The 17,651-nt window shown below is 36.1% G+C and overlaps 1 protein-coding gene across 2 annotated transcripts in view; it reads left to right on the top strand.

Annotated features, from left to right (window-relative positions):
• LOC129226471 (sulfotransferase ssu-1-like) overlaps positions 1-9,515 on the top strand; it is a 67,156-nt gene extending 57,641 nt beyond the window's left edge. For both annotated transcript variants that reach the window (XM_054861078.1, XM_054861080.1), the window contains exon 2: positions 5,590-9,515. In XM_054861078.1, coding sequence (XP_054717053.1) covers positions 5,592-6,473 — 882 coding nt within the window. In that variant the 5' untranslated portion in view covers positions 5,590-5,591 and the 3' untranslated portion in view covers positions 6,474-9,515. The remainder of the gene's footprint in view (positions 1-5,589) is intronic.
• Positions 9,516-17,651: the final 8,136 nt, after the last annotated feature.

Raw genomic sequence — 17,651 nt, 5'->3', positions numbered from 1 at the left:
ACGTGCCACTAATAGTTGTTCCCAGTGAAAACTCGACAAACGCGATTCGCAACTCCAGCGCTCAAATACACTACCTTGCGGTGATTTACATAACTGCAGAAAAAACTAAAACATTGCGTTCCATGTGTGTCTGTTGATGTAAACATAGGCAGTTTGTGATGAGTATTTATTAACGCATTCGATGTGTCTTGGATTGCTTTCAGAAATAGAAAGTGTTTTGTCCCTTAATGTTATTCTCGAGCTCCTCAAAATAATGTTAGTCTTTATTATTTCCCTCTAAAAAGTGAGTTGACTGTCGTAAATGGCGTGAAATCCTAAGCACATGAAAACTCTGGATTAACAAACTTCGCATCTGCAAGTCTATTCGATGCATTCTTTTTACAAGGTAAATTTTTTTATTGTTTTGTGTGAATTTGTAAGAATATGGTTTTCTTTTTTTCTCTTAATCTTAAGCTCAAAAGATGGATATTATGCAGTATTATCGTAGAACGGAATGAAAAATGTTTAACGCTGAGAATTTTCATCGCCAAAGTAGTGCGATTATAGTTTAGGGTTATAGTTTTAGTATTGTGCGAGCAAAGAACACTTGCTTGGCGAGATTTTGCATGTCAGTTGTAAACCATTTTTATTTTTTATCATGTGTGGATTAAAATGGTAGAAAGATAACAGAATTCGATAAGTTTAAAAAAATAATGGAAGATCAATTAAAACGAAAACTACCGCCATGTATCCGTGAGAATTTTATTGATGATGCATAACAGAATTAAATCATAATTCAGAAATTAGAAACATACGAAACCGAATATAAAACAATTAGCGCTAACCAAACAAAACAAAGAACTTTCATCTTCCTCTTTTGATAACACTGATAAACAAAGGTTTATTTACATGAAATATTTATAGTGTTCATATGGCTACAATAAAAATGTAGTTTCATCAAAAATTGATAAATTTCGAATTTAACATCGTGGAAATGGCTGCTTACAACTACGAACTACGGAATTTGTATTAATTTCTAATGTTTAGTAATGCTTCTTGAATTCTCATTTCTTTTTACATGGGCCAAAATATCCACAAGACTTTGGAAATTAATTTAAAAAGAATAAAACAAAAAAGTCATGCATTCAAACAAAAATTACTGGGCTTATTAGCATTTTCTTCGCTACGGCGTGCGTTTGTTTTAGTTTTTTCGTCCGCCATTAGGCTGACTGCAGTGCCCCCTATAGTTCGTTGGAGTTGCGAATAACTTGCCAGAAACGACAACCACTCAAACACGCGCTCCGATCCAAAATGGCTGATCTTAAGCTGATGCGTCGGCTCTTATATATAGGGGGCCTTAGCCACCACCACACTAGAGTCACTACGGTACTCTAGTACGACTCTAGTACGGTGATGCCTTAGCCCGTCAACCTTGAAAAAAAAATTGTGTCAAGTGACGTATATTCAACAATCAGGCTTAAATCTTTATCTTTACTAATATTATAAAGAGAGAGGGCGGATTTTTGTGTGTTTATATGTTCGAGGTAATCTCCGGAACCACTACCTATTTAAAAAATTCTTTCACTACATGAAAGGTGCTTTCTTCTTGAGTAACATAGGCTATGATTCGAAAAAATCCGATAAATAGTTCTTTTTTTTATTCAAATTTAGGCCCAAATTTTACGTAAATTGCCTATTATTGGCTATTAAAGGGGTGAAAAATTACTACTTTCTTTATTAAATCTACCAATAAAAAGTGAAGAAATTGTCCCACAGTTTTCTTTTTGACACCATTCGAAACAGCGACATTTTAAACTCCCCATCTCTCTCGACCTATGGTCGAAAAACTTATCTTCTATCTTCAAGGGAAAAAAAGTTACAAGAGTTTTTAAATCAAATTCGAAAAATGTCATTTTGATTCAGGTTGTCAACCATTTTATTTTCGCGTTTAAATGATTACGCTTTTTGAATCCATTGTATAATTTCTTATTTTGCATCTGATTTCTTAAAGTTATTTTATTTCATGTTTCCATGGTTACGCTTTTAAAATCCAGATTTCGCATTTTAATTTCTTAAAAGTATTTTAATATCTGTCGTCATTGTTTGGAAGGGTAATTTTGCATGGTGTTTTTTTTATTTTATTTAAGTTATTCTTTAAGTTATTCTGTAAATTAATTGTTGAATATATGTCACTTGACACAATTTTTGTTCTCAAGGTAGACCGGTCCATTAAATTTTTAGCACGGGCATCGCTGTGCGGGTACTGCTAGTAAATAAATAAAAAAAAGCATCATGCGAAATTTCCCTCCCAAGCAATGACGACAGATATTAAAGTACTTTTAAGAAATTAAATCGAGAAAGATAGATTTTAAAAAGTGTAACCATAGAAACACAAAATATAATAAGTTTAAGGAATTAAAATGCGAAAGAAAATTGTTAACGATTTGAATGGAAATGAGATTTTTTGATCTTGATTTAAAAAGGCTTGTAACTTACTGGTGTATACCGGTATTTCCGTTCAGCAGAAAATAGTAAAAGGTTTTTAATTAAAGAGCTTTCAATTTAACGAATTCGAAATATCTACTGTTATTTTAAATTGTAGTTTTTTTTTTTTTCGTTGAGACAGAGTAGCAAATTTATTGAGGAAAAAATTGACTTCAAAAGTCAAAATTAATAAAATGTCAATAATAAAAAAAAGTAGTGAAAAGGATACAAATTGATATTTACATCACAAATGATGTAATGAATCATATTTTCGTGCGTTTATGTGTATCAACTTTTTATTTCATCCACTTCCTTAATCATTCATTTGCTCTTTTGTCTAAGTTAATTTCAAGCATATTGCATTGCAGCAATACTCAATAATATATTTTTTAAATATGTGCCTCAACTGTACAGAATTTATAGAAAAATCTTGTTTGTATAACAAAGAGTAATTTGCTTTCCTCGCTAATGGTGTGCTGTCCAATCTCACCATTTAGCTGTATATATTTAGCTAAAACTACTACTAGAGCAAATCAAGAAGTTCTCCTATCAGATCAAAATAATCGTTCGCGTAACAAACAAATATGCTTAACTGCCCATCATGTCACATCAGTTTTCATTTAAAGCTAAAAACTTGCAATATTGTAGTTCAGCGGCCATATTTTGACTTCGTTACATTCATCGTTATATTTATGATTTAATACAGTGAAGCACCGTTAAAACGTTTCTCTTTTATACGTTTTTTTTAAAAAATTACTCGTTTTTTAAATTGGTGCTTAAAGAGTCTAATACTTAATAACGTTTTTTATATGTTTTTTATAATGTATTACCCATTATATGTTTTTTTTCATTTATATGCTGTTTTCACGCAGTCCGTTCAAAAACGTATAAACGGTGCTTTGCTGTACGCAATAATTACAAGTTTGATTTTAAAAGTTTTCTTCAAATATCAGTAGGGTTTTTAGAGTAAGAAGTTCTCTCAATTTTTACTTCCTTTTACAAAAAAGGAAGTATTGTTTTCGCGAAAAAATTTCACTCAAAAATCGACCTAAATTTTCATTTTGCTCACCCCCGAATGAATGTTGAGTTTTTTCTCCGACCCGACCACACGTGAATATATACCCAAGAACGTATAGACGCCCGAAATACCTATTTTGACGATTCCCGAGTTAATTACAACGAGTTTTCTCGTGACATCTGTATGTACGTATGTATGTGCGTATGTACGTATGTGCGTATGTATTTCGCATAGCTCAAGAACGGTATGGCCTAGAAAGTTGAAATTTGGTACATTGACTCCTAGTGGGGTCTAGTGCACTTCCCCTTTTGGTTGCATTCGGGTGTTTGTAAAGGGGTCAAATGCACCTTTTTGGGGGGAAATCATTGTTAATTTCGATGCAAACTCAAGTGGTGGTATAATTTAGCGGACACTTGGCGATTTTTCGACATTCTTTTTTCGCCAAGTTTTGTCGCCACTTGGTGACAAATTTGGCATTTTTTAAAACTTTTTTTTTTTAAATCTGGTTTTAATTAGGCCACTGTTGGTGATATTAACTATTGAATCACATTAAAATTGCCGATAATGGGGAATAACATTAAATTGGTGTAAAAGGAAGTCATGTGATGCACACATCAGCTCGTTTTAATTTTTGAATAGGTCTTCGTGTGTTAACTAACACTACGTAAAATTAACTCTAGATCACAGGGCTGTGGAGTCCAAGGGTCGAAGTCAGACTGGTTTTGGGATAAAGGAGTCGGAGTCGGGAGTCAAAGGTTTAAAATTTCAAGAGTCGGAGTCGGTCATTTTCCCCCAAAACCCTCAACTCTGCCAACGCTTGCGGATACAGAGATGGAGTCCGACTGATTTTGGCCGTAAATGAGTCGGAGTCGGTGTCGAAGGCTCTAAAATTCCCGTAGTCAGAGCCGAAGTCGGTCTTTTTTCCTCCGACTCCGCAGTCATGCTAAATAAGACATAAATCACTTATACCAAAATAAGGGCAAAAAAATGCCGGTAATAACATTAGTGAAATAATCATGCAATAAATTAAGTGATATTTGCTTTACTACAAAAAAGTACCATGTGTATGTATCTCTCTAAAAAAAATTCTCTGGCACGACTGCTCGTGAGGGCCAAGGCCTACTGACCAGGGGCTCTGAAAGGCGCAAGGCAGATGTTCCGGTTAGGTGGTCAGCCTAACGCGGAACCCCTAGTGTTTGGTTCCCAAGTACACTTGATACTCATTTTATCGACCCACTGAAGGGATGAACGGCTCAGTCAACCATGCCCAACCAGGGGATTCATGCATCTCTCCAGCAATTCGAATTATTATCTAATTGCGCTCGAAGAAATTTATTACTTCTTCTGCCTTTTGTTTAAAAAAAATTTTCTGGATTTAGAGCATGACTTGAATTCACACAGCGGTAGATAGCATGTTGTGAAAACATTCAACACCAGTGCTAGTAGACACCCTCCTTAATAAATTAAATTTTATTTTCAAAAGCTAAGGAGTGAAAGTTCATCCCCTTGCACCCCCTGCATAAATGTACTCATAGATGTATGTAAACATGAAATTTATATTTTTCGTGATGTACTATAAAGTTTCAGCAGTATGTCCTTCGTTTAAAATTAATTTAATTAATTTAGTAAAAATGATTATTTACTTTTTTTAACACCTAAAAAAATCAAATTATTATTCTTACTATTATTTTTCAAAAGCCAGGTTGGGTTGCAAATGCATTTCTTTGCACCCCTACCGATGCCCAAGCATGCTGTTCCCAAGGTGACTTAAATGAAGCAAAAAATCAAGTAAACCCGTTAACTGCACAATGTTCGATTTATACTAAATAAAATTTCACGAGCCAAAAAAAAAAAAAAAAAACACCGACATAATTTAGGCTTTTCTATGTACAATGGACACCAGTTAATTGAATCAGTGGTTAATTGACAAAATCCAGCTTTAACTGAATTCGCCGCTTTTGGAATCAGCCGCTTTATGGAATCAAAACTGTTTAGAACAAACGTGATTCATATAAGCGGCTGCCACTGTATTACCGATATAAAATTCGTTTTCTAATTTTGTGCTGATTTTGCCGTAGAACTAATTTTTACCAAATTTCTTTTTCAAGGAATGGCTGCCACAGGTTCTAGGAAGAAACCAAAATGTTACGTTCACGAAAATGGTTTCATAATGCCACCTGTTTTCCCACCGGATAATTTTGGATCAGCAATATCTTATTGCCCACAACCCTCCGATGTGTTCATCTGCACATACCCAAAATGTGGCACAACATGGATGCAGAACATCTTGTACCTCTTGCTCAACCAGGGCTCAGCATTGCAGCCATCTCAAAATATCAACGACTATGTACCTCACTTGGAAGAAGTGGGCGCAGACGTTGTAAAGAATCTTCCTCAACCAAGAACAATCAAAACGCATTTGCATTTTGATTTAGTCCCGAAGAGCAACGATGCCAAATATATTTACATAACCAGAAATCCGAAAGACTGCTGCGTTTCGTTCTTCTACCATTGCAAAGGATTTGGAAGAAATTGTGACTTCGAAGATGGGATTTTTGATGACTTTTTCGAAGCCTTTATTCAAGGAGAAGTACATTATGGAGATTATTTTGATCATCTCTTATCTTGGATCGCTCATAAAGAAGACCCTAATATTCTGTTTTTACTTTACGAAGATATGAAATCCGATCCCGAGGGAAACATTAAAAAGGTAGGCGAGTTTCTCGGCGAGCCATTTTCGAAATCTACTCGGGATCCTTTGATATTGGAAAATGTGCTTCGGAATTGTAGTTTTGAAGCTATGAAAAAGGCTCCTTCTTCGTGCTGGTCAACTGAACAATCTAAAGATTCTCCTGGTTTCATCAGGAGCGGGAGAATTGGAAATTGGAGAGAACATTTCACTGTCGAACAAAATAAACTTATGAATGAGAAATTCAAAAAGACCCTCGCCGGAACTGAAGCTGAATTTTTGTGGTCGAAATACTGTATTTAGCGCAAGATATTTTGCTTTCTATTTTCTTACTTAAAATAATAAAAAATCGCCCTTCAAGGTATGACGAGTGAAAATTGCTTCTACATTTGGACGAAGCCATTGCATGTTTGGTTGATAGTTGAAACTGTAACCGTAACTCCAGTGGATTAACCTTGAACTCCAGTAGGTAGAGTTCATTGTTGACCATTTTTTCGTTTCTTCATTCCCCTGAACTGACACACTCTTAACAGTGAAACAATTAAATGACCGGATCGAGTTCAGCCTTGTCACGATAAAGCCTTTCCCTGCATGTTAAACATTACCAAAACATATTATCAAATTATCATGCCGTGACACGAGTTTCATTGTTGAAACACGCGGTTTATTCGATCATCGACTACCATATATAAGAGGATTTAATTGACTGGAGCACCAACTCGAAGTCAAAATGCAGGCACATACACTGTTACAAATAGCTGTTTCTTAGTGTTGAGACAAAACAGCTAATTTTTAAGCACATTACTTACTCGAAATGGCTCCGAGATAATTTGGCTTAAAGTTGAAAAGCAAGAGTTCTTACTTTTAAAATGTATATCCCATTCTCAAAATTGAGTCACCATATCCTCATTTTTGAGGTATCGCTCTACTCAAGAATGATACAATGTGTGCTTATTTTTGAGATATTCGTACTCTCAGACAGTTTTGACAAGTTTTCGTTTTTGAAACAGCCCAGTCTCAGAAATGATACAGCCTGTGCTTATTTCTGAGACACTCTTGTTCTCAAAAGTGACTCTACATGTTCTCATTTTTGAGACACCGCTGTATTTAAAAGTTATTCGATGTGTTCTCAAAAATAAGCGCAAAGTAAGGATTTTCAATTCTAAGTCAAATTGTTCCCGAGCCATTTCGAGTAAGTGATGTGCTTAAAAATAAGCAATTTTAACTCAATACTAAGAAATCTGTTTTAACAGTGTGTGTGTGTGCATGTATTGATTGAAACAATTGAAAAACAAATATAATTTAGGCACAAAAGCAGCTCTTAAAATTATATCAAAATACTTGGGTTCGAAAAAGATGATGAAAAATGAAAAGGCATGGATAGGCGAACAATAAAAAAACACAAATAAGCATAAGATTATCAGTACAAAAAGCTGCTTTGTCGTCAACATATCCTAAAAGATGCCTTAAAGGTTTCGGAACACGTAGCGAGTCAGCAAGTTAAAAAAAAAAGCATTTTAATGCGTCAAAAATATCAAAATATTGAACTTAGTGTCTATGTTGAATTGTAATATAAAATAAGACAAGATGACAATAATGTAAAAATGTATAAATTAATGTAGGTACTGAACCAATTTTTCATCAAAATAAATTAAAGACTTGCTGAATCGCAACGTCCCCTCCCCACCCATATGTACAAGGCAAAAGAAAAGTAAAAATTAATAAATTTCAAAAACTCACTGTTCTCACCAAGTGTAGGAACTGATTTAATGCTTATTTTATAAAACAGCTACATGTGCTTAAAAATTACAGATGAATTTGACTTCAGTCGGTAATTTTCAAGCACGTGTAGCTGTTTTATAAAATCAGCAGTCATTCCTTAATCCGTATCCTTTGTGACATTGACCATCATGCCCCCCAGCACGATTCAGTATGTTCACAATGACGTTTTCAAAAATGTGAAGCATTTACATAAGTATAATTTATAGAAAATATATAATTACTTTATAATTTTTAATATTTACGACATAAATAAGTATGAAACATAAAAATATATATTTCAGGTTTAGAAAAAAATTAAGCATCATAGCTATATATTCATTTTATCATATTAGGTAAGAAATGTAAAAATAAACACCAGTTAGTGTTTAAAAAATCAATAACTCTAATCTGGGAGAAATCAATAACATCAGAGCTGTTGTCATAAGAAATAATTGAAATAAAAAAGTTTTAATATACCATGTTTCTAAAATGAACTAAAAAGTAAAAAGTAATTTCTTTAAGCTTCATGAAGATTTAAAGCCCCATACAGTTTCAGAATTTCTTGCTAGTTGTCTGGAAAACTTGTGATTGTGAGTTTTAAATAGCTATCAAAATACTTGTATTTGAAAGGGAAAATATGGGGCGCACGCAACATCATAACCTAGATAGGCTGTTTTGCCTCTTGTGCCGCGCCCAAGGCCTGATTACTGAATTGGCCAACTAGGCCCTGGCCTAGGTCCCCCGATATTTAAGGAGCCCCAAATGGCTGAAATTACTTTATTTTATGGCTAAAATTGTTTCAACCAACTGCTAAAGTTATAAAGTTTGAATACAGGGGGCTCCAAAAAAGTATTTGACTTAGGGCCACTCTATATCTTAATCGGGCCCTGCTTGTGCCATAGAAACCAATACAACGAGTCAACCAAATGACATCAATGAAAAAACTATATCTGGAACCTTAAAAATGGGAAATACAGAATATGCCGTAAAGTTTGACGATGTCAACTTGATTTTCCCTGATTTGCCTATTATCAAAATATCCAATCAAACAAATTACTTGCTCCAAAGTTAGGAAGATACCTTTCCCCGCATGGAGTACGGTAGGGGGAGGGGTAAACCTTCTTAATTTAATACTTTATAACATTAAGCTGATTAATTTTACCGTTTTCTATCTTTGTTTGTCAAATTGACGCTCCCCTCCCCCCCCCCCCCCCGTTCACTTTATATATTTTTCTTTTCTTTTTTTTTCTTTTCTTGTGTTCAAATTGGTATTTTTGATCTGGAAAAAAAAACGAGTAATGTGATAGGTTAATTAATATTCAGTATTTTTGTGCTTTTAAATGCTTATGCATGTTTTCAGATTGATTTGAATGCGTACTGAATTAATTTTTGATTGCTCGATTTGTATCTTGTGACTGTGGCTTTTGTACTGTGACATTTAAGTATAATATAGTTTTAAAACATTATTCCATTTTTTGAAAATTATTTTTGAAAAGCTAACATTTAATAAATGCAAATAAAAGTTTCATTTACTAGTTTTTTTAACATTTATTATCTATACAATTCATGTGCATTGAAGTTACAACCAGCTTAATTTCTTTGTTCGTATGGGGGGGGGGGTGTAGGACGTCACGTCTTCGTACGGCCCGGGCTTTGAACACAGACAGCAGAGTAATACAAATGAGCAGAGCAAAGTAATACAAATTAATAAATGGAAACTTTTTCAATCTTTATCGTAACTACTTTCAAATTTTTTACTTTTTTCAATATGTTTTGTAGTAAAATAGAAATACGATTAAAAATTTACAATTTTTTGGAATTTATTATTTTGTCAACACGTTTCTTCCTCATTTTTTTCTCCCCAAAAGTATTTTATTTATTTATTATTATTTTTGTTCACGAAATTTTCCTGGCTAGAGATTCAAATAATTCCAAGCCTCTTCATTTTCTTTTATACTTTAATTCTTAAAAATTACTCTAAATTAAAATTTCGATTGTTGATTTCAATAACTGTTTTTAATGCTGAAGTTGACGCAGAGTAAAATTAAATTAAATGAATTAATATATGAAAAATAACATTCTATCCTCAAAGAAAATAAAATCTTTTCAATTCGAAGAATTAAAAAATAGAAAGATGAGTGATCAGGGATAGCTTTTATAGAAAGCAAAACAATTTTATATAATTAATACACAATTATGTTCGCTACTCTAAAATAATTTTTGCAACAGACGAGTGAAAAACACAGTTTAGTCACCACGTCTTCTCTTTTTGGTGTACGAAAAATATTTTATTTGTTGTGGTAGATGTTGAACATTTGCTATGAGATACAATATAGCACTTGCATTACAACAGTTAGAGCTTGGAGCTATCTTGAGAATCCTAGCGATGTTCTATTCACGCACGTGCGCTACCGAAAGGAGATGGGAGCGGGGAGCGAGAATGAATCTTGACGTCATCAGCGGAGATGAGGAAACTAAGGGGGCGGGGCTAAGCGGGAGATTTTAAGAATTAATTAAAAAATAACTAGCAACCCGATTGAACTGAAATTGGTGACTGTCATCATAAAATGGCCTGAATTTTCATTTTAAAAAGTAAAACAAAAGCCATGCAGGTTCCTCATTGGCACGGGTTTGAAAATAAATTCCAAAATATGTTTGTAAGTTTACATTTATAGTATATAGCGTATCTCTCTTTAATTTTTGTAATTGTTTTGACGAGTTTTTACATTTCTGAAAACTGTTTAATATGCTCATGCGCAAAAACTTTTGGTTAGAAAAATGGCTATTTACTGACTGGTATTTTCCAACGTTGTCAGTTGTCGGCTTGTGCTTTGTTGCGAACGTGAGTGTGTAAGTGAATTAGTTATTTCTTGTATTAACGTGAAGTCAGTAATTGTCTGCTTTTTAAGTTTTTTTAAATTATGTTTTCTAAATTCAAGAAACAATGTTATGATCGTCAAGAACGACGTAGGGATAGCTTTGAATTAAAAATTCTTATATTATTATTGTTATAATTATTATTATTATTATTATTTTTAGATTAATTGCTGGAATAAAATTTGTGAATTGTGCATACGAAACAAATCGTTTATTGTCTACTTAAATATGAAAACAAAATAGGTTATCAATGATTCATAGATTACTTACATGTTTCTTGGAAGTCTTAAATCTTTAAAATTACTTTTTTAAAAAGCTAAAAAAAGTTTAATGCAGTAACTTAACAACAGCCATTTTTTCTTAAATTGTTTGAATAAAATGTACATATTTATTTATTTTTGTAATTAATTTAAACATTATTTCATTTTTCTTGTCATTCTTAATTATTTTATTGAGCTACATTCCAAATTTGAATTTCATTCAAATGATTTTTAAAAGAATCCTAAGCATATTCGCAACTCTAAACAACTATAGGGTGCGTTGCAGCCGCTGTCTAATGGTGGATGAAAAAGGTAAAGCAAACAAATGCCGTAACTTATAACTTGCTTTGACGCTTAGTGAATGACATTAATTTTTCATCGCGTTTGTGAAATGGAAGGCTTTTCTATTCTTCTGAAATTACATTACAACATAACCAGTCTGAAGCCTGTAATTTACCCCAAGGAAAACACGTGGAATGGAATGTTTTACCCTTTTCGGTAGTATTGTTAATCACCGCAAGGTAGCGTATTCGAGCTCTGGAGTTGCGAATTACTGTTTTAAAAAGTTTGAGGGTGAAAAAAAGTCTAAATAATTAAATCTAATATCTGCAGATAAATCCATTTAACGTCTAAAATCGTTGAAAACTCCTCCAGAGAGCAATATAACCAAAACAGAAATATCGTTAATATTTTGTAAGCATCCAAAAAACGTTGATAAAATTGCTCTTAAAAATGTTGAAAGTCATATCATATTTACAGAGATTTCACGTGAAATCGCTGTGCCGAGCGGACATTTTGCTGTTGTATCAACCATTTCGTTACGAATTTAAGAGAATTTCGGTACATGTGATCACGTTGATGTTACATTACTTCTACGATTTTGGGACGATTTGTGCTGTTTGGGTAAGTGATGCAGCAGGGAAGTGAGAGAGTGATTCAAATATTTTAACAGATGAGGCGCCAAGAAGTCAGGCGTTCTGGCTGTCCTTTTTGCTGCAGCTGTCGTTGCAGAGAGTGTTGCTGTTGCAGAGCGACAGGTGACTAATAATGTATGAGCTTGAGTGTGAGCACCAGCAGTCACCATTGTATCGTACAGGCAGGGGCGGATACAGGATTTCATTTGGGAGGGGTTGCGGAGGGGGTCATGCTCAAGAATGGTGTCTTAAGTACGACAATTTTCTTGAATTTAGGTTTCTTAAGGTGTCCACAAAAGCACAAAATCGGCCATTAGTTGATTGAAAACTTAATTAATTTTAACTAATTTAAATTACATACTTGAATTATTATTGATTAAACTTAATTAATAATAATTCAATTTACAAAAATGACCTAGATAAGCTGTATTATAACCTGTTAAGACCAGTATTCACACCAGACAACACAATACAATAAATAAATACTACGAAAATCTAAAAAAAATAATTTTTTTTATGAACATGATACATTTAGATATTGATTAAACTTTAGCATAATACTCGACACAGGACACACATCCATCTTGTATGCAGAAAAATACTATAAACTTCACTAAATAATAGTAAAAAATTCTGCGAAAATCTTCTTTAAAATTACATATTTTGTTAATATAATTCGGATAATGATGAATAAATATTCACCAATTCTTTTCAATCGTCGAAAAATCAGAGGCGAATGAAGACGTCGCAGTCTCAGAGTCTGATACAAGGACTCCGGATATGTTTCCATCGGCTTTGGGTTCATCAGTTTTTTTTTAATTTTTCAAAAAAGACAACAATGTTTTGTCACCCGAACGCTTCATTATTTTGGTTACAGGTAGTCTTTTTTTTTAAGCAAACGCGGCTTTTTTCAGCACAGTTTCCGTCTAATACGATGAGCTAATTACGGAAACCCTCGTGTAATGAGGTTTCGGGAAAACACGATACTAAAATTTTACATTTCTTGCCTGACACTAAGTCCAAAACACTGATTTAAACTAACTATTTACAGCTCATTTAAAAATAAACTCAGCACGAACAAAAACGAAGCTATTTAAAAATCACAACAGAAAAGAATATAATCTACAGAGACTTTTCGTAAAAAATATTGACACATTACAATAACTATGTCGGCGAAAGCGATCGGGCGGCAGACACTTCTTTTCATTATATTGACGCCTGGATGACAGGTGCCGCGAAGAAGAGACTGTCTCAAGCAGAGCTAATTTACAGGGCCGTGCTTAGGGGGTGGCAAACTGTGCGGCCGCACAGGACCGCTAAAATATTTTGAAGTTAAGGGGACGCTAAAATATTGGGAAAAAATACATATATTCTTCCTAATGGTACCAACGACAAGAAGATGCAATGGGACGAACTTGAGCTACAGCCTACAGCGCATTAAAAATGGGCTATTTTTCATGTGAACGATTTTGACAGCCACTTTGGATGCCAATATCTTTTAGAAAATCAATATGTACGCTTTGCAACTATAACCCATTAAAAGTATTGTAACGGATCCGGTGCGGTTTCCAACTTTCTTGAAAGGACGACACATTTCTTGATTAAAAATACAGGAAATTTATTTACACTATGTACAGGAAAGAGCGTCAACAACTGCTAAATTAATCACCAGCAATTAAGCAAATATCACACAACACCGTAAACTCAACGGTTACACACGTATTTACTTCCAAATACGAAAAACAACACAGCGAAATGCCTCGCAATAAACAGAGCTAATACACTCTCAGTACAAATTCTCAATCGAAACTAACTCTTTATCATGCATAAAGGCTTTTTATTCACACCTAAAGAGATCTCTCAACTATTCCAGAAAATGCTACACCGTTCCACACTTTCTTATTTCTTTTCATTCACAAATCTTATCAATGAAAAAAATAAGGGATCATATACTTCAGCCGAATGTATAGGGGCTGTATATTCATTACGGGAAACTATTTACAGGTTACGTTACTACAAAAATTACTATTTACAGAATTTGTAACATTGCCCCTTTCCTAAGGACTGCACGTCCCGGGCAGTATAATCCCCAGAAAGGGTGCCAAACTTCTGCCACAAGTTCACAAATACACACATTAAATAATAACCAATAATGCATAGGAAACACAATAATAGCAAGAAATATTACTAAACATTAAAAGCAAAAAAAATATCTACAACTTTTATGTTATCAACCATGGTTGATACCAACTCATGAGCTATGGCCATAGTATGGAGCTAACCGTTCATAATGTACAACCCTAGGTTTTGCATTAGGCGATTTTTGGATCCTCACTACGACGTCATTCAGTCGGTTAAGGACTTTATAGGGTCCATCCCAATGCGACTGCAATTTGGGTGAAAGACCTTTCCGTCGAATGGGATTCCATAACCAAACCTTGTCGCCTTCGTTGAATTCATGTCCAGTAGACCTTGTGTCGTATCGGGTCTTCATCTTCTCCACCGCGATGTTGATTCGCTCCCGTGCGAAGTTATGAACGTCTTCCAACCGGGCCTGGAGATCCTGGATGTACTCCTCAGGCGATGAAGGCGCATCCGGAGGACGACCGAAGACGAGATCACAAGGTAGCCGAAGCTCTCGTCCGAAGAGCATCCGAGATGGGGCATATCCGGTAGTCTCGTGGACAGCACTGCGGTAGGCGAGCAGGAACAAAGGCAGCTTCTTGTCCCAATTCTGTTGATTTCTGGAGCGAGAGATTATTTAGGATTGTGCGGTTAAATCTCTCCACCATGCCGTCTGATTGTGGATGTAGTGGTGTTGTCCTAGTTTTCTCAATTCCGAGAATTTGACATAGGCCCTTAAACACAGCAGAGATGAAATTCCTCCCTTGATCGGAATGAATCTGCAAAGGTGTTCCGTATCTCGAGATCCAATGTTGGACTATTGTCTCTGCTACGGTGGTAGCCTCTTGATCTGGAATGGGATATGCTTCGGGCCATTTGGTGAAATAGTCGATGGAAACAAGAATGTATTTGTTCCCATCAGCAGTTCTTGGTAGAGGACCCAGGATGTCGATCCCAATTCGATCGAAAGGAGCTCCAACGTTGTACAGATGTAGCTTCCCTCTGCTTCTTTTCTTCGGTCCTTTACGAGCAGCACAGGCGTCACAAGAATGACACCACTTCTCCACGTCATCCTTCGCCTTGCTCCAGAAGAAGCGCTCCCGAATTTTATCAAGCGTTTTCAATACACCAAAATGTCCTCCAGTCGCACTACTATGTATTTCTTTCAGAACATCTGAAATCCTTGATCGGGGAAGTAGTAACTGCCATCTAGATGTTTTGCCGTCATCAGATTCCCATTTTCGGTACAATACGCCGTTCCGTAAATTTAGTGAGTTCCATAAAGCCCAGTATCTTTTTGTTGCAGAACTGAAGATGGAAACGTCCTGCCAGCTAGGGCGCCGACTGTCACTTTCCATGAACTCCAAAATTGGTTTTATGTCGGGGTCTTCAAGTTGATCTTTTCGAACTAGGTCGTCACTCCATGGATCAAGTTCTGATGATGTTGTAGTCACTGTCAACTGATAGGCGGTACGGCTAGTCTTTCCATACTGTTTCTCGATTCGGGAACAATAATTGCAGTTCTCGGGACAGGGTCTCCTTGATAAAGCGTCTGCATTACCGTGAGACAACCCTTTTCGGTGCTTGATCTCCATGTCATATTCCTGGAGCCGCTGTATCCACCTGGCTATCTGGCCTTCTGGATTCTTGAAGTTCAAAAGCCAAGTTAACGAGGCATGATCTGTCCGAAGCAGAAACTTTCGACCGTATAGGTAATGATGGAAGTGTTCTACAGCTTCCACTATGACCAGTAACTCCTTTCTGGTGACGCAGTAATTTCGCTCCGACTTTGATAAGCATTTGCTCCAGTAAGCGATGACATGTTCATTGCCGTCAATTTCTTGGGATAAAACAGCTCCGATGCCCTCGTGGCTCGCATCAGTGTCGAGGATGAAGGATTTTTCAGGCTGAGGATATGAGAGAACAGGCGTAGATGTTAAAGTCTCCTTCAGTCGTAGAAATGCATCTTCGCATTCCTTGGACCATTCAAACTTTTGCTTGCTCTCCGTCAGCTTATGCAAAGGTCGTGCAATGTTGGAAAAACCCTTTACAAACTTCCTGTAGTACATGCAGAGCCCCAGGAAACTTCGCAGCTGATGGATGTTTTCGCGATAACTCCAACTCTTGACCGCAGATACCTTTTCTGGATCGGTTTGTACACCCTCAGAAGAGATGATGTGACTAAGATAGTTCACTTCCCGGCGGAACAAATTACATTTGGACGGGCTTAACTTCAGATTGGCTTCCATAAGCTTTTGCAGCACTTTCCTAAGATTAGCCAGATGTTCTTCGAAGCTGCGTCCCAAGATGATGATATCGTCTAAAAAGACCAGACAGGATTCGTAGGAAAGTCATCTTAACACTGTCTCCATAAGACGCTCGAACGTAGCTGGTGCATTGCAGAGGCCGAAGGGCATCACTTTAAACTGCCATAAGCCTTGTCCAGTTGTAAACGCTGTCTTCTCTCGGTCATCAGGGTGTATCTTCACCTGCCAGTAGCCGCTCTTCAAGTCCAGGGTCGAAAACCACTTGTGTCCGGAAAGAGTGTCCAAGGTGTCGTCTATCCGTGGAAGAGGGTAACTGTCTTTCTTGGTGATTTCATTCAGCCGTCGGTAATCGACACAAAATCTGGTGGAGCCATCTTTCTTTCGGACCAAGACGATGGGAGACGCCCAAGGACTGGATGACGGTTCGATTACATCATTCTCCTTCATCTCTTTCAGGAGGGTCTCAACCTCTTCCTTCTTGGCGAACGGTAGTCGTCTTGGATGCTGTTTAATAGGGGGGTGTTCTCCAGTGTAAATCCTATGCTGCGTTAAATTCGTACGGCCAACATCCTCCGATGTAGATGAAAACAGATGCTTGAAGTCATCCACCAATTGTTCCGCAGCAGTTCTTTGATCTTTCGATAAGGGTGCACTCCCAATTAACTTCGATGTCAAGGACTCAGAAGACACAGTCTCGGGGGAATTGATTCTTCTAATGATGCAGTTTACTGGAGTACAAGTTGCTAACACTTCACCTTTCCGGATATTCCTTGGCCTTTCACTCACGTTCTCGACTCTCACAGGAATTACATCCTTAGAAAGGTCCACAAGCGTAGATGCTACCAGCACTCCTTTTAGGTTATTGTTTAGGTTAGGGTATTCAATGAGTCCAAATCGAAAACTATTGCTTTCTTCAATGGAGCCAGGTATTAATGATTCTGACCTTGAGGGAATCGATAAATCTGTTTGGGCAATTATTTGATGAGCGGATTTTACATCACTTTCTGCGAGGAAAACGGCTATGTCTTCTCTCGCCGAGTGCAGCTCATTAGTCTTGAAGTCGAGAGTGAAGTCATATTTCTTTAAAAAGTCCAATCTGAGAATGAAGGGTCCGTGATATCAGCGGCGAATGCCGTATGATGGTAGGTGGCATTCCCAAACACTATTTCCAAGTCCACTTTACCTTCAATCTCGATTTTGTCACCTGTCACAGTCTGGAGACTTACGCGTGGCGATGTCCACAACAGTTTCAATCCAAATTCACGAGCCACATCTGTC

The sequence above is a fragment of the Uloborus diversus genome, chromosome 7, assembly GCF_026930045.1.
Source record: "Uloborus diversus isolate 005 chromosome 7, Udiv.v.3.1, whole genome shotgun sequence".
Taxonomy (NCBI): Eukaryota; Metazoa; Arthropoda; class Arachnida; order Araneae; family Uloboridae; genus Uloborus; species Uloborus diversus.
Note: the sequence above shows the minus strand (reverse complement) of the source record. Positions and strands in the feature narration are given on the sequence as shown.